General features: G+C 33.7%; 2 protein-coding genes across 5 annotated transcripts; one reads left to right on the forward strand and one right to left on the reverse strand.

The window, feature by feature from the left end:
- The first annotated feature begins 10,876 nt into the window (after nucleotides 1-10,876).
- LOC106372577 (transcription factor MYB3R-5-like) lies at nucleotides 10,877-13,594 on the forward strand. Of its 3 annotated transcripts, XM_048768418.1 has the most exons (9): nucleotides 10,877-10,984; nucleotides 11,066-11,144; nucleotides 11,387-11,517; nucleotides 11,591-11,642; nucleotides 11,761-11,848; nucleotides 12,035-12,129; nucleotides 12,214-12,317; nucleotides 12,401-12,529; nucleotides 12,598-13,594. In XM_048768418.1, exons 2-9 carry the CDS (start codon nucleotides 11,100-11,102, stop codon nucleotides 13,490-13,492), a joined length of 1,539 nt encoding a protein of 512 aa, XP_048624375.1. In that variant the 5' UTR covers nucleotides 10,877-10,984; nucleotides 11,066-11,099; the 3' UTR covers nucleotides 13,493-13,594. The 3 variants fall into 3 exon arrangements, with proteins under 3 accessions (XP_048624375.1, XP_048624374.1, XP_048624376.1); XM_048768417.1 differs by having other exon boundaries at nucleotides 10,925-11,144; XM_048768419.1 differs by having other exon boundaries at nucleotides 10,925-11,144; nucleotides 11,761-11,818.
- A 205-nt stretch (nucleotides 13,595-13,799) lies between these two features.
- On the reverse strand, nucleotides 13,800-22,417 carry LOC106372576 (E3 ubiquitin-protein ligase PRT6-like). Of its 2 annotated transcripts, XM_048768415.1 has the most exons (18): nucleotides 22,221-22,417; nucleotides 21,959-22,123; nucleotides 20,807-21,892; nucleotides 19,472-20,682; nucleotides 19,246-19,386; nucleotides 18,710-18,953; nucleotides 17,926-18,627; nucleotides 17,522-17,716; nucleotides 16,875-17,416; nucleotides 16,644-16,695; nucleotides 15,947-16,565; nucleotides 15,564-15,745; nucleotides 14,949-15,481; nucleotides 14,749-14,853; nucleotides 14,597-14,663; nucleotides 14,393-14,470; nucleotides 14,231-14,299; nucleotides 13,800-14,118 (listed from the first exon to the last, which is right to left on the reverse strand). In XM_048768415.1, the coding sequence occupies exons 2-18, from the start codon at nucleotides 22,004-22,006 to the stop codon at nucleotides 14,044-14,046; spliced, it is 5,949 nt and encodes a 1,982-aa protein (XP_048624372.1). In that variant the 5' UTR covers nucleotides 22,007-22,123; nucleotides 22,221-22,417; the 3' UTR covers nucleotides 13,800-14,043. The 2 variants fall into 2 exon arrangements, with proteins under 2 accessions (XP_048624372.1, XP_048624373.1); XM_048768416.1 differs by having other exon boundaries at nucleotides 21,959-22,265.
- Nucleotides 22,418-23,189: the final 772 nt, after the last annotated feature.

Consider the following 23,189-nt stretch of genomic DNA (forward strand, 5'->3'; position numbering starts at 1 on the left):
AGCCTATGATCTTTAGTGTTGTTTTGAAATTTCTAAACACATTCTAAATTTGTATTAATATATATTAAACTCTATTTTATGGTACACGGACATCATTTTAGTTTTTTATCAATTAATTTAGTAAAAGTTCATATTACTCCCTAAATTGGTGGACTAACCACTATAAAATCGTTATTCTCTAGAGAAACAGAGACAACAAAGGTTCCAAACCTCTTTGACATTCATCATATGTTAGTGCATGTTGCAACTATGCATTAAAACATTATTGTCATATTTTTGAATTTTTCTCAAAATCTATGTGTTAACCCCTACGAAAATATTGAGTTTTTCGGTAAATGCTCTATTCACTGAAGCCTATGATCTTTATTGTTGTTTTAAAATTTCTAAACATATTCTGCATTTGTATTAATGTATATTAAACTATACTTCTTGGTACATGGGCATCATTTGAATTATTTTATCAATTAATTTAATAAAACTTCACAATACTCCATAAATTAGTGGACTAACCACTATAAAATCGTTATTCTCTAGAGAAACGGAAACAACAAAGGTTCCAAACCTCTTTGATATTCATCATATGTTAGTGCAGGATGCAACTATGCATTAAAACATTATTGTCATCTTTTTGAATTTTTTTCAAAGTCTATGTGTTAACCCCTACGAAAATATTTAGGTTTTCAGTAAATGGTCTGGTGTTGTTTCAAATTTTCTAAACACATTCTACAATTGTATTAATATATATTAAACTCTCTTTTATGGTACATGGCATCGTTTTATTTTTTTATCAATTAATTTAGTAAAATTTCATAATACTCCCAAAATTGCTGGACTAACTAATGTTCTGGTGTTGTTTTAAAATTTCTAAACACATTCTAAATTTGTATTAATGTATATTAACCTATCTTTCATGGTATATGGAAATCGTTTTAATTTTATTCAATTAATTTAGTACATCTTCATAAAACTCCCTAAATTGGTGGATGAACCACTATAAAATCGCTATTCTCTAGATAAACAGAGACAACAATGGTTCCAAACCTCTTTGACCTATATCATATGTTAGTGCATGATGCAACCATGCATTAAAACATTATTTTCATATTTATGAATTTTTGTCAAAATCTATGTGTTAATCCCCTATGAAAGTGTTGAGTTTTTTAGGTAAATGCTCTATATACTGAAACCTATGATCTTTAGTGTTGTTTTAAAATTTCTAAACACATTCTACATTTATATTAATGTATATTTAACTCTCTTTTATTGTACATGGCATCGTTTTATTTTTTTTATCAATTAATTTAGTAAAAATTTCATAATACTCCCTAAATTGCTGGACTAACTACTATAAAATCGATATTCTCAAGAGAAACGGAGACAACAAAGGTTCCAAACCTCTTTGACTTTCATTATATGTTAGTGCGGGATGCAACTGTGCATTAAAATATTATTGTCATATTTTTGAATTTTTCTCAAAATCTATGTGTTAACCCCTAAGAAAATATTGAGTTTTTCGGTCAATGTTTTATACACTGAAGCCTTTGATCTTTAGTGTTGTTTTGAAATTTCTAAACACATTCTAAATATGTATTAATATATATTAAACTCTATTTTATGGTACATGGACATCATTTTAGTTTTTATCAATTAATTTAGTAAAAGTTCATATTACTCCCTAAATTGGTGGACTAGCCACTATAAAATCGTTATTCTCTAGAGAAACGGAGACAACAATGGTTCCAAACCTCTTTGACCTTTATCATATGTTAGTGCATGATGCAACCATGCATTAAAACATTATTGTCATATTTTTGAATTTTTGTCAAAATCTATGTGTTAATCCTCTATGAAAGTATTTAGTTTTTTAGGTAAATGCTCTATACACTGAAGCCTATTATCTTTAGTATTGTTTTGAAATTTCTAAACACATTCTAAATTTGTATTAATATATATTAAACTCTATTTTATGGTACACGGACATCATTTTAGTTTTTTATCAATTAATTTAGTAAGAGTTCATATTACTACCTAAATTGGTGGATTAACCACTATAAAATCGTTATTCTCTAGAGAAACAAAGACAACAAATGTTTCAAACCTCTTTGACATTCATCATATATTAGTGCATGTTGCAACGATGCATTAAAACATTATTTTCATATTTTTGAATTTTTCTCAAAATCTATGTGTTAACCTCTACGAAAATATTGAGTTTTTCGGTAAATGCTCTATTCACTGAAGCCTATGATCTTTATTATTGTTTTAAAATTTGTAAACACATTCTACATTTGTATTAATATATATTAAACTCTCTTTTATGGTACATGACATCGTTTTTTTTTATCAATTAATTTAGTAAAATTTCATAATACTCCCAAAATTGCTGTACTAACTACTATAAAATCGATATTCTCTAGAGAAACGGAGACAACAAAGGTTCCAAACCTCTTTGGCATTCATCATATGTTAGTGCGGGATGCAACTATGCATTAAAACATTATTGTCATATTTTTGAATTTTTCTCAAAATCTATGTGTTAACCCCTAAGAAAATATTGAGTTTTTCGGTCAATGCTTTATACACTGAAGCCTATGATCTTTAGTGTTGTTTTGAAATTTTTAAACACATTCTAAATTTGTATTAATATATATTAAACTCTATTTTATTGTACACAGACATCATTTTAGTTTTTTTATCAATTAATTTAGTAAAAGTTCATATTACTCCATAAATTGGTGGACTAACCACTATAAAATCGTTATTCTCTAGAGAAACAGAGACAACAAAGGTTCCAAACCTCTTTGACATTCATCATATGTTAGTGCATGTTGCAACTATGCGTTAAAACATTATTGTCATGTTTTTTAATTTTTCTCAAAATCTATGTGTTAACCCCTACGAAAATATTGAGTTTTTCGGTAAATGCTCTATTCACTGAAGCCTATGATCTTTATTGTTGTTTTAAAATTTCTAAACATATTCTACATTTGTATTAATGTATTTTAAACTCTACTTCTTGGTACACGGGCATCATTTGAATTTTTTTATCAATTAATTTAATAAAACTTCACAATACTCCATAAATTAGTAGATTAACAACTATAAAATCGCTATTCTCTAGAGAAACGGAAACAAAAAAGGTTCCAAACTTCTTTGATATTCATCATATGTTAGTGCAGGATGCAACTATGCATTAAAACATTATTGTCATCTTTTTGAATTTTTTTCAAAGTCTATGTGTTAACCCCTACGAAAATATTGAGGTTTTCAGTAAATGCTCTGGTGTTGTTTCAAATTTTCTAAACCCATTCTAAATTTGTATTAATGTATATTAACCTATTTTTCATGGTACATGAAAATCGTTTTAATTTTTATCAATTAATTTAGTATAACGTCGTAAAACTCCCTAAATAGGTGGATGAACCACTATAAAATCGTTATTATCTTGATAAACAGAGACAACAATGGTTCCAAACCTCTTTGACATTTATCATATGTTAGTGCATGATGCAACCATGCATTAAAACATTATTGTCATATTTTTGAATTTTTGTCAAAAGCTATGTGTTAACCCCTATGAAAGTATTTAGTTTTTTAGGTAAATGCTCTATATACTAAAACCTATGATCTTTAGTGTTGTTTTAAATTTTCTAAACACATTCTACAATTGTATTAATATATATTAAACTCTCTTTTATGGTACATGGAATCGTTTTATTTTCTTATCAATTAATTTAGTAAAATTTCATAATACTCCCAAAATTGGTGGACTAACCACTATAAAATCGATATTCTCTAGAGAAACGGAGACTACAAAGGTTCCAAACCTCTTTGATATTCATCATATGTTAGTGCAGGATGCAACTATGCATTAAAACATTATTGTCATCTTTTTGAATTTTTTTCAAAGTCTATGTGTTAACCCCTACGAAAATATTGAGGATTTCAGTAAATGCTCTGGTGTTGTTTTAAAATTTCTAAACACATTCTAAATTTGTATTAATGTATATCAACCTATCTTTCATGGTACATGGAAATCGTTTTAATTTTTATCAATTAATTTAGTATAACGTCGTAAAACTCCCTAAATAGGTGGATGAACCACTATAAAATCGCTATTATCTTGATAAACAGAGACAACAATGGTTCCAAACCTCTTTGACATTTATCATATGTTAGTGCATGATGCAACCATGCATTAAAACATTATTGTCATATTTTTGAATTTTTGTCAAAATCTATGTGTTAACCCCTATGAAAGTATTTAGTTTTTTAGGTAAATGCTCTATATACTAAAACCTATGATCTTTAGTGTTGTTTTAAATTTTCTAAACACATTCTACAATTGTATTAATATATATTAAACTCTCTTTTATGGTACTTGGAATCGTTTTATTTTCTTTTCAATTAATTTAGTAAAATTTCATAATACTCCCAAAATTGGTGGACTAACTACTATAAAATCGATATTCTCTAGAGAAACGAAGACAACAAAGGTTCCAAACCTCTTTGATATTCATCATATGTTAGTGAAGGATGCAACTATGCATTAAAACATTATTGTCATCTTTTTGAATTTTTTTCAAAGTCTATGTATTAACCCCTACGAAAATATTGAGGATTTCAGTAAATTCTATAGTGTTGTTTTAAAATTTCTAAACACATTCTAAATTTGTATTAATGTATATCAACCTATCTTTCATGATACATGGAAATCGTTTTAATTTTTATCAATTAATTTAGTATAACGTCATAAAACTCCCTAAATTGGTGGATGAACCACTATAAAATCGATATTCTCTAGATAAGCAGAGACAACAATGGTTCCAAACCTCTTTGACCTTTATCATATGTTAGTGCATGATGCAACCATACATTAAAACATTATTGTTATATTTTTGAATTTTTGTCAAAATCTATGTGTTAACCCCTATGAAAGTATTGAGTTTTTTAGGTAAATGCTCTATATACTGAAACCTATGATCTTTGTGTTGTTTTGAAATTTCTAAACACATTCTAAATTTGTATGAATATATATTAAACTCTATTTTATGGTACATGGACATCATTTTAGTTTTTTTATCAATTAATTTATTAAAAGTTCATATTACTCCCTAAATTGGTGGACTAACCACTATAAAATCGTTATTGTCTAGAGAAACCGAGACAACAAAGGTTCCAAACCTCTTTGACATTCATCATATGTTAGTGCATGTTGCAACTATGCGTTAAAACATTATTGTCATATTTTTGAATTTTTCTCAAAATCTATGTGTTAACCCCTACGAAAATATTGAGTTTTTCGGTAAATGCTCTATTCACTGAAGCCTATGATCTTTATTGTTGTTTTAAAATTTCTAAACATATTCTACATTTGTATTAATGTATTTTAAACTCTACTTCTTGGTACATGGGCATCATTTGAATTTTTTTATCAATTAATTTAATAAAACTTCACAATACTCCATAAATTAGTAGATTAACCACTATAAAATCGCTATTCTCTTGAGAAACGGAAACAACAAAGGTTCCAAACTTCTTTGATATTCATCATATGTTAGTGCAGGATGCAACTATGCATTAAAACATTATTGTCATCTTTTTGAATTTTTTTCAAAGTCTATGTGTTAACCCCTACGAAAATATTGAGGTTTTCAGTAAATGCTCTGGTGTTGTTTCAAATTTTCTAAACCCATTCTAAATTTGTATTAATGTATATTAACCTATCTTTCATGGTACATGGAAATCATTTTAATTTTTATCAATTAATTAAGTATAACGTAGTAAAACTCCCTAAATAGGTGGATGAACCACTATAAAATCGCTATTATCTTGATTAACAGAGACAACAATGGTTCCAAACCTCTTTGACATTTATCATATGTTAGTGCATGATGCAACCATGCATTAAAACATTATTTTCATATTTTTGAATTTTTGTCAAAATCTATGTGTTAACCCCTATGAAAGTATTGAGTTTTTTAGGTAAATGCTCTATATACTGAAACCTATGATCTTTAGTATTGTTTTGAAATTTCTAAACACATTCTAAATTTGTATGAATATATATTAAACTCTATTTTATGGTACATGGACATCATTTTAGTTTTTTTATCAATTAATTTATTAAAAGTTCATATTACTCCCTAAATTGGTGGACTAACCACTATAAAATCGTTATTGTCTAGAGAAACCGAGACAACAAAGGTTCCAAACCTCTTTGACATTCATCATATGTTAGTGCATGTTGAAACTATGCGTTAAAACATTATTGTCATATTTTTGAATTTTTCTCAAAATCTATGTGTTAACCCCTACGAAAATATTGAGTTTTTCGGTAAATGCTCTATTCACTGAAGCCTATGATCTTTATTGTTGTTTTAAAATTTGTAAACACATTCTACATTTGTATTAATATATATTAAACTCTCTTTTATGGTACATGGCATCGTTTTATTTTTTTATCAATTAATTTAGTAAAATTTCTTAATACTCCCAAAATTGCTGGACTAGCTACTATAAAATCGATATTCTCTAGAGAAACGGAGACAACAAAGGTTCCAAACCTCTTTGACTTTCATTATATGTTAGTGCGGGATGCATCTGTGCATTAAAATATTATTTTCATATTTTTTAATTTTTATCAAAATTTATGTGTTAACCCCTAAGAAAATATTGAGTTTTTCGGTCAATGTTTTATACACTGAAGCCTATGATTTTTAGTGTTGTTTTGAAATTTTTAAACACATTCTAAATTTGTATTAATATATATTAAACTCTATTTTATGGTACACAAACATCATTTTAGTTTTTTTATCAATTAATTTAGTAAAAGTTCATATTACTCCATAAATTGGTGGACTAACCACTATAAAATCGTTATTCTCTAGAGAAACGGAGACAACAAAGGTTTCAAACCTCTTTGACATTCATCATATGTTAGTGCATGTTGCAACTATGCATTAAAACATTATTTTCATATTTTTGAATTTTTCTCAAAATCTATGTGTCTCTACGAAAATATTGAGTTTTTCGGTTAATGTTCTATTCACTGAAGCCTATGATCTTTATTGTTGTTTTAAAATTTCTAAACATATTCTACATTTGTATTAATGTATATTAAACTCTATTTCATGGTACATGGGCATAATTTTAATTTTTTATCAATTAATTTAATAAAACTTTACAATACTCCATAAATTAGTGGACTAACCACTATAAAAACGCTATTCTCTAGAGAAATGGAGAAAACAAAGGTTTCAAACCTCTTTGATATTCATCATATGTTAGTGCAGGATGCAACTATGCATTAAAACATTATTGTCATCCTTTTGAATTTTTTTCAAAATCTATGTGTTAACCCCTACGAAAATATTGAGGTTTTCAGTAAATGCTCTGGTGTTGTTTTAAACTTTCTAAACACATTCTACATTTGTATTAATGTCTATTAACCTATCTTTCATGGTACATGGAAATCGTTTTAGTTTTTATCAATTAATTTAGTAAAAGTTCATATTACTCCATAAATTGGTGGACTAACCACTATAAAATCGTTATTCTCTTGATAAACAGAGACAACAATGGTTCCAAACCTCTTTGACCTTTATCATATGTTAGTGCATGATGCAACCATGCATTAAAACATTATTGTCATATTTTTTAATTTTTGTCAAAATCTATGTGTTAACCCCTATGAAAGTATTGAGTTTTTTAGGTAAATGCTCTATATACTGAAACCTATGATCTTTAGTGTTGTTTTCAAATTTTTTAAAACATTTTATATTTGTATTAATGTATATTAAACTCTCTTTTATGGTCATGGCATCGTTTTATTTTTTATCAATTAATTTAGTAAAATTTCATAATATTCCTAAATTTGTGGACTAACTACTATAAAATCGATATTCTCTAAAGAAACGGAGACAACAAAGATTCCAAACCTCTTTGACTTTCATTATATGTTAGTGCGGGATGCAACTGTGCATTAAAATATTATTGTCATATTTTTGAATTTTTCTCAAAATCTATGTGTTAACCCATAAGAAAATATTGAGTTTTCCAGTCAATGTTTTATACACTGAAACCTATGATCTTTAGTGTTGTTTTGAAATTTCTAAACACATTCTAAATTTGTATTAATATATATTAAACTCTATTTTATGGTACATAGACATCATTTTTGTTTTTTATCAATTAATTTAGTGAAAGTTCATATTACTCCATAAATTGGGGGACTAACCACTATAAAATCGTTATTCTCTAGAGAAACGGAGACAACAAAGGTTTCAAACCTCTTTGACATTCAACATATGTTAGTGCATGTTGCAACTATGCAATAAAACATTATTGTCATATTTTTGAATTTTTCTCAAAATCTATGTGTTAACCCCTACGAAAATATTGAGTTTTTCGGTAAATGCTCTATTCACTGAAGCCTATGATCTTTATTGTTGTTTTAAAATTTCTAAACATATTCTACATTTGTATTAATTATTAAACTCTATTTCATGGTACATGGGCATAATTTTAATTTTTTTTATCAATTAATTTAATAAAACTTTACAATACTCCATAAATTAGTGGACTAACCACTATAAAAACGCTATTCTCTAGAGAAATAGAGAAAACAAAGGTTCCAAACCTCTTTGATATTCATCATATGTTAGTGCAGGATGCAACTATGCATTAAAACATTATTGTCATCCTTTTGAATTTTTCTCAAAATCTATGTGTTAACCCCTACGAAAATATTGAGGTTTTCAGTAAATGCTCTGGTGTTGTTTTAAACTTTCTAAACACATTCTACATTTGTATTAATGTCTATTAACCTATCTTTCATGGTACATGGAGATCGTTTTAGTTTTTATCAATTAATTTAGTAAAAGTTCATATTACTCCCTAAATTGGTGCACTAACCACTATAAAATCGTTATTCTCTTGATAAACAGAGACAACAATGGTTCCAAACCTCTTTGACCTTTATCATATGTTAGTGCATGATGCAACCATGCATTAAAATATTTTTTTCATATTTTTGAATTTTTGTCAAAATCTATGTGTTAACCCCTATGAAAGTATTGAGTTTTTTAGGTAAATGCTCAATATACTGAAACCTATGATCTTTAGTGTTGTTTTAAAATTTCTAAACACATTCTACATTTGTATTAATGTATATTAAACTCTCTTTTATGGTCATGGCATCGTTTTATTTTTTATCAATTAATTTAGTAAAATTTCATAATACTCCCTAAATTTGTGGACTAACTACTATAAAATCGATATTCTCTAAAGAAACGGAGACAACAAAGATTCCAAACCTCTTTGACTTTCATTATATGTTAGTGCGGGATGCAACTGTGCATTAAAATATTATTGTCATATTTTTGAATTTTTCTCAAAATCTATGTGTTAACCCATAAGAAAATATTGAGTTTTTCGGTCAATGTTTTATACACTGAAACCTATGATCTTTAGTGTTGTTTTGAAATTTCTAAACACATTCTAAATTTGTATTAATATATATTAAACTCTATTTTATGGTACATAGACATCATTTTTGTTTTTTATCAATTAATTTAGTGAAAGTTCATATTACTCCATAAATTGGGGGACTAACCACTATAAAATCGTTATTCTCTAGAGAAACGGAGACAACAAAGGTTTCAAACCTCTTTGACATTCAACATATGTTAGTGCATGTTGCAACTATGCAATAAAACATTATTGTCATATTTTTGAATTTTTCTCAAAATTTATGTGTTAACCCCTACGAAAATATTGAGTTTTTCGGTAAATGCTCTATTCACTGAAGCCTATGATCTTTATTGTTGTTTTAAAATTTCTAAACATATTTTACATTTGTATTAATGTATATTAAACTCTATTTCATGGTATATGGGCATCATTTTAATTTGTTTTATCAATTAATTAATAAAACTTCAGAATACTCCATAAATTAGTGGACTAACCACTATAAAATTGCTATTCTCTAGAGAAACGGAGACAACAAATGTTCCAAACCTCTTTGATATTCATCATATGTTAGTGCAGGATGCAACTATGTATTAAAACATTATTGTCATCTTTTTGAATTTTTTTCAAAGTCTATGTGTTAACTTGTACGAAAATATTGAGGTTTTTAGTAAATGCTCTGGTGTTGTTTTAAAATTTCTAAACACATTCTAAATTTGTATTAATGTATATTAACCTATTTTTCATGGTACATGGAAATGTTTTTAATTTTTATCAATTAATTTAGTATAACGTCGTAAAGCTCCCTAAATTGGTGGATGAAGCACTATAAAATCGCTATTCTCTAGATAAACAGAGACAACAATGGTTCCAAACCTCTTTGACATTTATCATATGTTAGTGCATGATGCAACCATGCATTAAAACATTATTGTCATATTTTTGAATTTTTGTCAAAATCTATGTGTTAACTTCTATGTAAGTATTGAGTTTTTTTTGGTTAAATGCTCTATATACTGAAACCTATGATCTTTAGTGTTGTTTTAAAATTTCTAAACACATTATACATTTGTATTAATATATATTAAACTCTCTTTTATGGTACATGAGGTCGTTTTATTTTTTTATCAATTAATTTAGTAAAATTTCATAATACTCCCTAAATTGATGGACTAACTATTATAAAATCGATATTCTCTACAGAAACGGAGACAACAAAGGTTTGAAACCTCTTTGACTTTCATTATATGTTAGTCTAGGATGCAACTATGCATTAGAATAATATTGTTATATTTTTGAATATTTTTCAAAATGTATAGGTTAACAACTCATAGAAAATATTAAGTTTTTGTAAATGTTGTATATGATAATTATATTTCTTTGTTTTGGTCTGGGCTACTAAATAAGCCGACTGTTTACTCGTGATCCGACGGTCTGAAAGCACTGAAGGTCAACGCAGCAGGCTGATAGAGGTCAAATCAGAACACTTGTTCCAAACGCCAACTCTTTTTCCGTTAGTCTCCTCCTCTCTTTCTTCCTCTCTGTCGTTCTAACGGGCAAAGTTTTTTCGAATAAAGTTGTCGTCTTTGTTTAGCGTTCCCTTCTTCTTCTGCTCGTGTCTATCCTCGATGAAGAGCTCCGGTTCGAATCCATTGGCCTTTTCACCGGCTAAGGTCAGTTTTTGTCACCCATTCCGATTGGGTATCTCGTGATCAGATCAGTTGTAAGTTCAGAGGTTGCTAGGTTTGAATCAGAACACGTTTCTTATTGGGTTTTTTTTTGGCAATTTGAGCTGTTGTTATAAACCGTAATGCTTTTACTGAACCGTGAGATCTATCTGGTTGTTTGATTAGATCTTTCCTTCGTTTACTTGTTGTTCCATGTTAATTAAAGCTGTGATCTTTTTGACTCTTAGGAAAGAAGCGAAATGAAAATTGAGATTCTCTGTATGGAGAATAAGCAGCCTACACCTGCTTCTGCATCTGAAGGCAGTGTCAATATCTTCCTTTATTCACCTCAACTCAAAACACCTGCCCCAGCTCATCGGTACTTACTATATTATCCGTGAATTTGTTCTGGAAAGATTGTGCTTTGACCACCACTTACTTGGAATTTGCAGGAGGACTAGTGGCCCTATGAGGCGAGCTAAAGGTGGTTGGACTCCTCAGGAGGTTTGTGGTTCCTTGTGTTTATATATAGACTAATGTCTACAAATACTAATTCGACTAAGTGGATTAGCATTTACTTAGCCTTATTGTGTCCTGTTATTGGTTTTCTATCACTCTTCAGGATGAGACACTGAGACAAGCTGTTGACAAGTATAAGGGGAAGAGGTGGAAGAAAATAGGTTTAAAACTTCTTTTCTTGAGTGACTCAAGTTGAGTCTGTTTCCTGTTGAGTATTGCACCACATTTCATAAGCTTACACTTGTCTTCTCTGCTGTAAATTTTGTGAATCTCTCTCATTTTCTTAACATGATCTCTGCTGTTTCAGTCCTTGCTAGAGTAGCTGGTCTCACTCCTTGTTCTTGCTGTTTGATTTATATTGTATTTTCATTTTGCAGCTGAATTTTTCCCTGAAAGAACACAAGTCCAATGCTTGCACCGGTGGCAGAAAGTTCTTAATCCTGAGCTCATCAAAGGAACTTGGACTCAAGAGGTTCCCTTTATTTCTCATCTCTTTTGATTTCACTTCAAATTTGCGAGCTAAAAAGAAAATCTTTTTTCTTTTCTAAATTTTTAGGAGGATGCCATAATCGTTGAGCTTGTAAAAAAGTATGGACCTGCCAAATGGTCTTTGATCGCAAAGTCTTTACCAGGTCGTATAGGGAAGCAATGTAGAGAAAGGTAACAAACGTTTAGACTATAGTGAGTGTTGTATGCCTCTTTTGATTTTGGAGGCTTTCAATGTATTTCTTAATGATATACAGATGGCACAACCATTTAAATCCTGGTATTAGAAAAGATGCTTGGACCACAGAAGAAGAAACTGCTCTCATAAACGCTCAGCAAAAACACGGAAACAAATGGGCTGAGATTGCTAAAGTCTTACCTGGAAGGTATAACATTTTTAATATCTAATTGCCTCTGATGTCATGAAATAGTCTCTTATCTTGGCTTTATGCAGGACGGATAACGCAATTAAGAATCACTGGAATAGTTCGTTGAAGAAGAAATTAGACTTCTATTTTGCTACATGCAACTTGCCACCATCAGCAACCAAGCTGTCTAGTGCAACTAAGCCTTTAAAGGATTCTGATTCGGTTACCCAATCTTCTTCAGTTAATATAGATGCAAATGAAGATGGAGTAGACCATGTAGACTCTTCTTCAGATATGCTTGAAGAGTCAGGTGTGAACGAGTATGCTTGTTCTCCAGTTTCTGTTGAGTGCAAGCCTCAGTTGCCTAACCTGAGACCAATGTCACCAAGAATCAACTCAAACGCTTTTGTCCAAAAGAAAGAAGAAAATGGGTTTGGAACTCCAAGGCATGGTAACCTGTACTACAAGTCTCCACTAGACTCTTACTTTGCATCAGAAGCGGATCTGCGACGTATGTATGGATATGAATGTGGTTGCAGTCCCAGTGCTGTATCATCATCACCTGTTAGCTTAACGATCACTCCACCGTGCAACAAGGACAGTGGTTTAGCTGCTGCAACAAGAAGTCCTGAATCCTTCTTGAGAGAAGCTGCTAGAACTTTTCCAAACACACCTTCTATCTTTAGGAAAAGGCGAAAGGTTGTCTTGGCAAAGAAAACAGATGATGTTGTTAATAGTGTAGTCAAGGAAGCTGATCAAAATGAAAACAGTAAAGACAGTGCAGTGATTTCTCCAGTTGGGAGAGAAGCTTTGTTGTTGCTAGAGACGGTTGATGATTCAAATGAAGTACTTACTTTCAGTGTGTCTCCGCCATATCGTGTAATAGCTAAAAGAAGAGCTGTGTTCAAATCAAGACAGCTTGAGTTCACATCTGCAAAAGAGAATCAGCCGGAAACATCTGAGGAAGACAAGAGTGTGTAGAAGTCCTTTTCTTAATGCAGAAATCTTCTTCATCTTGTGCATACACAGCTGGATATTATATATATCAACTTAGAAAACTGCGAGTGAAAATTTCTTAATCTTTTTCTCTAATATCGCTAATCTGAGTTTGTGACAATAAACTGATATTCCTTCATTTTTGAATACAGAGATTATATGAAGAAACAGGAGAATTTACCAGAAACTTTTGTGAAGAGTTCATGATACTAGTTCAATTTTGTTCTTCACGTGGTGAGAAATAATAATTTTTACTTCCAGATGATTCTCAGCAGAAACTAACTAGTTAAGAGATTAAAGTTGGTTATTTTTTAACTCATAATAAAGCTATTCAACTGCAAAGAAAAAACTCTGGTTTACAAACTTGATAACATCTCCACAAATAAAGAAATCAACCAAACAAAGTGAAAGAAGTTTAAAAAAAAAAATCATCAGAAAAACTCCCAAATCTTGAAAGCAGTAGCATGCATATGCAATTTATATAGAGAGAACAACCCCTGAGAGAGGAAGGATGGAAAAGGAACAGCTTGTGTCTCTCAAGTGAAGAAGGCACCTCCGATTGTGGTTTGATTGAGAACTTTCGAAATGTGATCCAGTCCATAAGAACCAACCTGACAAGTGACAACAAGGATTTAAACAAACCAGAACATGATATATTACCATCCATACAAAACTTGCCCTATTGATTCAGCGTTTGTTGAGACTAAAAACATCTCTACTTACCATGTAAGTTAATGCAGCATAACGTTCTTCATTCAGGTAGAGTGGCTTTCCTCTGATCATTTCGATATCCTGGAACAAAATTATAAACAAAAGACGAAAAAATCAGAAATCCATATCCTTCTTCCTTGGCACGCAAACATCTGAATCTAAGAAGAGGTCTACCTCTTCTCCAAACGTATCCAAGTACGGAGACGGCCAAGGTGATTGTCTTGCAAATCTCTGTAGCAAAATTGTGGTCCGCTATTGGAAAAATGAAGATTAGTAATCAATTAAAACCCCAACGATGATGCAAAACACCATACATACACAAGCCCATTGAGAAACTTCTATATTGCCACAAGAAAGAGATAGAGAGAGAGGTGATACCCGTATCAGAAGATATACACCGGTACCAGCACCACAGGTTACGGCATGAGTCTGACAACTACTTTCCCTGTAAAAGTATGTTGGCATTGTATTTATTTGGCTACCAAAACAATAACTATGACAATTGGGGACGTGAAAAGCGAAACAAATACCTGCAACAAGGGTTCCATATGGGAGAACACAACCTTCCACAAAGAAGACATAATGCAGGTTCTTCTATAACTTTCGTGCAGTTGCTGCAAGGTTTTTTGATACACCTAATATATATATAAAGCATGCTTCTTGATTAGGGACGTTCTCTTTGAATGGGAAAAAAAATGTGTGAAAATTAGAGAGAGATGCTGCTGCAAACCTTTGAATTAGATCCTGGTATAGATTGGGTAATTTCATAAGCTGGAAAGGAACTACAGGGGTTATGCAAAGAGGCCCTTTAACTCTGTTAACGCTGTATTCCTTCTGAAAGTGACGAAGCCATTTTTGTGTTGAAGACCGGAGAAGCTCATCACTAAGAATGGTATCGATAGGGGGAATCTTGAACATTTTCTCCAATTCATGCACATGATTCAGCTCAGATTTGGGACCACACATGAAGTCCATACTGTCGTTGGTGGAGTCAGAGGGAACATCAAACATATCTACCTCTTGATGAAACTTCCCAGGACTAGTTTTCAGTAGTCTCCACAACAATGCACATCTCCTCAAGAAAGGGAGACTATATTTACGGATTGTCTCTTTTATATCACATGATAAATCCATATAGTTAGACCTGAAATATCCCCAACCACCTGATTCTCTCAAAGCGATGGAGATATCCCTAAGAAGATTTTCCTCAAAATCTAACTCGCTCAAGTCACACAGGCGGCCTGCACAATAGGCAATTACAGTCTGCACCAAAGACAACATAATTAGGAAAAGTTAGTCTTTAAAAGGTAAAACTACTCTACAAACAGAGAACAATTTGGCATACCTGAACAAGAGAGACACTGTGGAAAAGATGCACAAGTGATAATAGAGATTCCTCGCATGTGATAAAAGGAGATGGGAGACAAAAGAGAGCCCACATCAATGATGAAAATGGGTCATGGGCAAGAACTGGATCAGATGCTCGGTTCCAGAGCAGGTTTATATGCTTCATCGAACCTAACGTTCCTGAAAAGGTGGCAACTCTTCTCAGATTTTATCAGGAAATATCATCTACAGTGAGCAACTAATTCTTTGATAATTAATTGGTAAAACGTAGATAGACTAAAAGTGATCCCAACTAATGTCAGTTTCAAGTGCTCACACGGTGGCCATGTAGACATACACTGCCATATAATTGATTCTCTTTCAGAAGTATAGAAAAAGTACCTTCACTTTCGAATATGCTGCTCGAAGAACTACTTGAAACTCCAGAGCATATAGACTCCGCAAGATGCCTCATACCCATAAATCTCTGACGGACATGTAAAGCACTCTTTGTTCGGGTGCTCTGTACCACTCGTAATAAGAGTGACAAAGCAGTTCCCTTAGAAGTGTTAAACTCTTCATACAAGGAGCCAATACAATACACAGGACACATCGAATTCTTCGCACAACGAGTAATAATTTCCACTGAAATAAGAGAGTACTTGAGGGTGTCCCACATGAGGATTGATTGTGGCAGCCAAGAAGTTCCAGGAGGTTTGTCCTGTCGCTTAGCAAAATAGAAATTCCAGAGCTTGTTGGAGACAGATTCAAGATCTTTCCTTCTTCGCTCATCTCCTTGCAGAGAAACGTTTTTAACAATATCACCATCTTCAATCTCATCTGCTGCAGATTGCAGAAGACACAACGCTTCAGAGAGCCAAAGAGAAGGCATTTGTGCATCTGATCCATCTAACTTAGCAAACAAACTTTCTTGTAGCTTTGAGACAGAACATAAATCTCCAGGACATGCAGGCAATACAGAATTAGCTAGTCGGCGGCATGCAGGGCAGAGAAATTCTCCCTGAAAGAAGAAACAATGTTGAAGCGTCAAAAGGATCAGAATAAAGCCCCAAAATCTCTAAACTGGTTACGTAAATACCTGTGCAAGATCCACGATATGTGCACCTTCAAAGACATTTCTTCTCTCAGACCTATACCATCCAAGCAAAAGAAAAGGAACTTTTATAGGCAATGATAACATCAACGCTGTAAATCAACAAAGCAAAATAATCAATTCAACTATGCACATTAGGTAGGAAGGATATATCAACATGAACGAATCAGGGTTCACCAACTACGACTACTAAGAAGTTAAACATGATTGATTCACCTTTCCTTTAAGGACTTTAAATATCGTTCAAGACAGATTTGATGCACAGCATGTCCACATGACGAAAGATAAACTCCGTCACAGTCGGTTGGGTGAAACCCATCGAAACTGACATCTGGATGTCTGGAGGTTTGTTTTGGTCGACTATCAGGTAATCTAACTTGCAAAGTAGATAGAGCACCAACAGAACTTCTCTCCGAACTACTTTCAGCATCATCATGCCGTTGATGATCAACATGTGCAAGGCTTTGATTTATCATTTCAACTTTTCTGCGAACAGTTTGATACATAGCCATCTCCAATGATTCAATGTCAGATTCATCTTTTCCCCTCCCATCGCTAGACCTTTTCTCCTTCTGACCATTCCCTATAAGCCGGGTTGTTAAAGCTTCAAGCACAGAATCTGTCCTAGACTCAGAGGTTGCATCATCTGATAACTGTAGCACATTAGTAGACCCAGACACGGGAATCGTCTTTTCGAACTGTGGACATTGTTCCCAAGATGGAGGGCCTCTATCGACAAAACTCAAAACTTTAGATTTCTGCAGGTAAAAACGACAATTAAGAATAATACAAAACAAAATTTCCACAGGGTATAGATTTAGTTAAAATTATAAGTCACAAATAATAACATCCATACTACCAACCTGGAGAAAAATCAAGAAAGAAACCGGGTCTTTGGAATCTGGGTCATGGCAGAGGGAGCAAACTTCACGAACATAAATTTCTGAATCATGTTCCATCACAGAAGCACCTTTTTCAGTTTCAGATACTGGATCATCACCATCCATGCTGGAACTCAAGGTAGACAAGAATTTTGATTGGTCAGCTTTCATTTTTGCCTGCATCCAAGTTAGAATAACCATAACTAGCATATCCTGGATCATGTCAATTCTTACTGTAGATAAAAAGTTCAATAATAAACATTTAAAGGATTGAGACTGTCCAAAACGAAATTATATTACCACAGAGGAAGGAATGCATGTAGTCATGCATGCTCCTGTTAATTAACATCACGAGAACAAAGATTTGAAATTTGAAAAAATCTTACCAGTATAGCAGCCTGCCTCTCTCTAGCTTTAGCCTTGCGTTTCTCATCAGAAGTAGAGCCTGATGTGACTTTATCAAACTCAGATTGACCGACCGCCTCCGGGGCAAGACTTTGCAAGAGGTTCATACAAACAGAATCAATTGCACTGAACTTCTTCAACAGATCTCGAATCCAGGACGATATATTGCAACTGCCTGCCTCTGAAAATTGATGGCGACCATCGTCTTTACGATTCCTCATTACTGAAACAAGAAGTGACAACAAACTTTGCTTTCCCGTCCCTTGATTTGTACCAATTATTTCTAGACCAGCTAATTCGAGAATAGGAATTGAATCTTCTACGTAACAGGCCTGAAGATTAGATTCCCTTTGCTGAGTGCAAATATCCAATGATAACGAGAGTAAGTGCAGTGCACTTATGAGAACGCCATCAGGAGCGCGTGATTTAATAGATGTACCACTCTGTAGTGCGTAGTACAAAGCAGCACAAATGATTTGAAATGTGGCTTTGCAAGTGCCTATTCTAGCAAGACCCTTTAGAGGCGGATAGATCATCTTCCATCTAGGAAGTTGAGTGGCCAACGCAGACACTCCACAATAGCGTGAAAACCTTTCTTCTGCAGATTGCAATTCTCTTGAATTCCAACGAGGGTGGTAGAGATCCAGTTCCTTCCAACAAGATGCCCGTAGTGAATACTTTCCCTGCCAAATAACTAGTGTCAAGTGGTTTTTACATTGCGTATCAACTTAAAGGTGAGGCCCGCATATGGGTATGAATCAAGACCTGGTTCATTCCGGATGGATTACTAAAGACTGAAACGTCGTCTAAGACCTCCTGGAGCTCATCTGACTTGGACAAATCACGGGGTAAAGATTTGACCAATTGACTATGAGTGAAATCTTTAGTGGCTAAGTTGAAGATGATCTCTCTTCTCAAACTTTCAGTAGTAGAAAGACCACAAAATCGCCTTTCTTGCAGAATCTGTATCAGAAGAGCAAGCATTTCTTGGACCAAAACTGCTTCATACCTGAAAAGAATTTGATGATACGAAGAATGTCAAAATCAGGTAAGAAAGACCATAACAGTGAAATCTACAGATACAATAGAGTCATTCTGACTGACCAGTCTAGCAATAAATAAATAAGAGGAGAAGGAAACTTGCAGAATAAAACAATAGAGACAATATGCTTAAATACAGACCGATCTATTAAATGAAGAGACAGGTAAACTGTAGGAGAGTACTTGACAGTAAGAGTCTAGCAGAACTTTTAAAGCATACACTGGGATCGATTGAAGGTAAAAGGAAAATAGGTACATACTCAGTTGTTGTATCGGGGTTTAGGGAAAGATAGCTCGAGAGTCCAAATCGAGAAAGAAGCTTATTAACATAAGAATCTGCGGGAGCCAACGCACCACAACATTGTAGAAGAAATAGATCAAGCTCAAGTCCCTGTTCTGACCTGTAAATGGAAACTAACTAGATTGAGAAACATGCGAGTGATGATCTACAGCACTTCATGATAACAACAGTATTCTTTCACATACCAGCGAACCGAGCGAACTGACCGATACCACTCACAAGATACTAATGCAGAATCCCCATTCTTCTTCCACATTCCAGCAGTAACTTGGGCACAGAACACCCTAAGCCGGACCACATGCTCCATAACAAGAGCTGAAAATCCATGAGGATGACAATCTCCTAACACATAGCTGAAGAAGTCGGTATGAGGGATCTCATGACTAACATTGGCTCCATGGTGCAATGCAGATTCTCCATAACACGTCCCTAATGCTTTTTGTATGAGCAAAGATAGTAACCGATGAATCGGTAGATGAATAGATATGGCCTGAGAGCTCACATCGTAGTGGATGTCCGGCCAATCACACAGACCAAGTATGTGTATTTCTGATGCATTCTTCGCCTGATCGGAAGAGTTGCAAGAAACTCTCCTAGAGTAAGCCGTAACATCTGTCTGAACCTCCCCATTAAATCCACCAACATTATCCAAGCGAAGATCTGTGTGTATATCGCCGCACAGAGGTGATAAGCCAGTACTTGGATCTCTACTGGAACCGGCAAAACCACTAGATACACTTCTTCCAGTTTCAACCTTTAACAATTTTCTGCTTGGCCACGAGATCTTGCTGCCAGGGATGTTTCTACCGCTAGGAGAACACAACTTGCAAAGAAATTTTGATATACCTTCATCGTCTCCGAGGCATGTCTCCAGAACTTTCAAACACTCGCGTATCAACCATATGGCAGAAGAAGGAAGCAGAGCACAGAAAGGGTCAATTTTGTGGACTGCAGAGGCCATCGAGCTATCAGATGAGCTGCTGCTTTCCATCGCAGTACATACCGAATCTTCATGAGACAATCTCCCAACTTTTGCATACCTTTCTCCATCTCCGTCACACGTATCAAGTCCTACCTTGGTGATTCTCTCATTTTCTACTTCTTCATCACTGGCAGCAGAATATGCACCAGTAACCAGCAGAGAGTGAATAACCGCTATTGAATGACCCAAAACAAAGAACAAATTCATGTACTCATTTTCTTCTTCAATATGGATTCCAGACTCTCTTTTTAGAGGATTCATTCCTTGAGCAAAGGTCAAGAGTATCAACCATGATCTTGACAACTCCCGATGTTCATGTGTTGCATACTTCGAAATTGCAGCATGGCCCAGAACAAATTTCAAGTCGTCAATGACACGGTCGCTGGTCTTACACACCCGTTCCCACTTTGTAGCCTACAAAAGAAAACCGTCAAATACATTGACTGCGAACAGAATCAAAGTGACATAAAACAATACTGGATAAGAAGTGCCATTATACCAAAAGAAAAAGAAAAAAGAGAAAAGAAGCTATCTGTACCTGAACCACACCATCCTCTCCAGAACAAGAAAGAAAGATGTCACTGAGGCATCCTAAAAGCATAGCTAGCAAATTCATTTCCTTCACCAGAAACGGTGTTAGAGTCGGCACCGTGAAGATTTGCACAGAAAATGTAGACAGTAGTGGATATTTCCTGAATGCATTATCATCACCCTGCTTAACCGCTTCACTTACGACAAGCGGATAGTAACTCACAAATGCTTTCGCAAATTCCGACTTAAAGACTGGATCTGCAATCAATTTGAGGAACAGGTCATGTAGTTTCTTCATAGCATCTTGGTCCAAGAACCTCTCAGCCTTTACGAGAATATCCAGTAGACCACTTGAAGAGATAATCCTTCTAGAAACGAAACTCAACAAACTCTCACTGGACTTGCAGAACTCCAGAAGCATTTCAACCACTACAAACGTCAGCTCGTTTGACATCTTTTGGACCACTACAGAAGAAGCATCGTTGGATCTGGCATCTCTAATACTTTCTGCAGATAAGAGCTTGTTATACCAACAAGCGAAGAGAGCATCAAGTACAGGCCCAACTGACTCTGCTAGATCTCCTGAGAGGGGCTGAATCTGTTCGGAGCCTTTATGTTTTGAGCAGAAGCCCTCCCGCTTCCACGCGGTCTCATCCCCACAATCACAACAACCACCGCCTGTGTAGATGATGGAGTAATCGTGGGAGCTGTGATCCCCATTCTCGAAACAAGGCACGCAGATTGCACAGGTTGGGTCATTCTCGCATGTCCTACACCTATACGCTATATCATTGTGTCCCCAGACGGAGCCGCAAACTCCTCGCTGATCAACATTCAGTTTAGCCAGATCCTTCAAAGAAACAGCAGGATCATCCTGGAACATCAACCACTGGAGCCAATTCATGCTCTCTCTCAACCTCTTTTTCATGGTAGGCTTCCGAAACTTTTCCATAGCTTCCTTCAATCCAGCATTAACATCCTCATCAGTAGGTAAGAGAGCAGAGACTAGCTCTGAGATCATGGACTGGTGGTTAGCTCTAACGAACTCCACTAGGCCACGCTTGGAGCAGCACTCTTTAGGAACCCCAAGCCTCTACAAAAAAAATTATAAAATCAACCACGATTCTACAAAGATAACGAACTGAATCAGCAAGCATACCTGGAGGAGAAACTCTTGTGAGCTGGGAAGAGGCGAGTCGTCCTCCATCTCCCCGCGTATATATACAACCCTAGCTCCGACTCTCCAGGCTCAAACGAAGACGACGATGAGAGTGGGATAGAAGCAACAAAATGATCCAGAAGCAACGTAAATCGTTCGAGGAAACTGCAAATTCAGACGATTATCTAATCATCAGCGTTTGATCAGATCAAATTCTCTCCAAAAATCGAACAAGAGAATTTGAGAAAAAAAAAAAAAAAACCTTAATTCGAAAGAGTTTATTATTATATTTTACTGATTTTTATTTAATCCATGGTGGAGGGTCGGCAAGTCTCTTTAACAAACGAGGAATGAACTGTTTCAGGTTTTGATCCTTTTCTCTCCTAACAATTTGAGTATGTATCGATAATTCTTAAATTCCAAATTGTTCTGTTTTGTATTTTAGTGATTGGCCTATATAGCCCATGAAGATTTAGTGGTGTGTTCAAGATATTGGGCTGTGCGCCGATTTACATAGCAACTATTCATAATTCTTTTGAATGAATATAAACTTGTGTTACATCAAGTGCAGCTCACTTTGCAACTATTGATAATTCTTTTGAATGAATATAAACTTGTGTTACATCAAGTGCAGCTCACTTTGCAAGGATAAAATAAGAAACCAATGATTAAACGAAAAATGTTAAATGAAACTATTGATAACTTTTATTACACACATTTTTCTTTTCTTAAAAGATCTGAAACTATAAAAAAAAATGAAATAAAATAAAATTGTGGATCATTTATATCAACTCTATTTATTTTATAAATATCTACGCCAATTTTTCATTGCATCTCATAGATTTTTTATACTTGATAAATGGATGTTAGTTTTGATAATATATGCAATCAATATATTTATGTATAAATAATAATATCAAAAAATTATTTTTACTTATAGTAAAATAATTTTTGATTAAATTAATATAATTTTAGGTAGATAATTGATCTCAGCTTGAATTAACCTAGAAAATGCCTGAATAAAATTATTAATCTCACATTCTTCTGAAATAAAACCCAAACCTTGAAAATCAAAAGGTTAAAATCTCCCGATCATCAAAATCATTAGGGATAAAGTAACGTGATTCTTCTCAATTATGATGATTTGGGGATTTTAACCCTTTAGTTTTTTTTTCGAGTTTTGTGGATAGAACGAGGTCTTAACTCCGTGTGGATATGGTAATATATGATA

This window comes from Brassica napus, chromosome C9, assembly GCF_020379485.1.
Source record: "Brassica napus cultivar Da-Ae chromosome C9, Da-Ae, whole genome shotgun sequence".
In the NCBI taxonomy this organism is placed as follows: Eukaryota; Viridiplantae; Streptophyta; class Magnoliopsida; order Brassicales; family Brassicaceae; genus Brassica; species Brassica napus.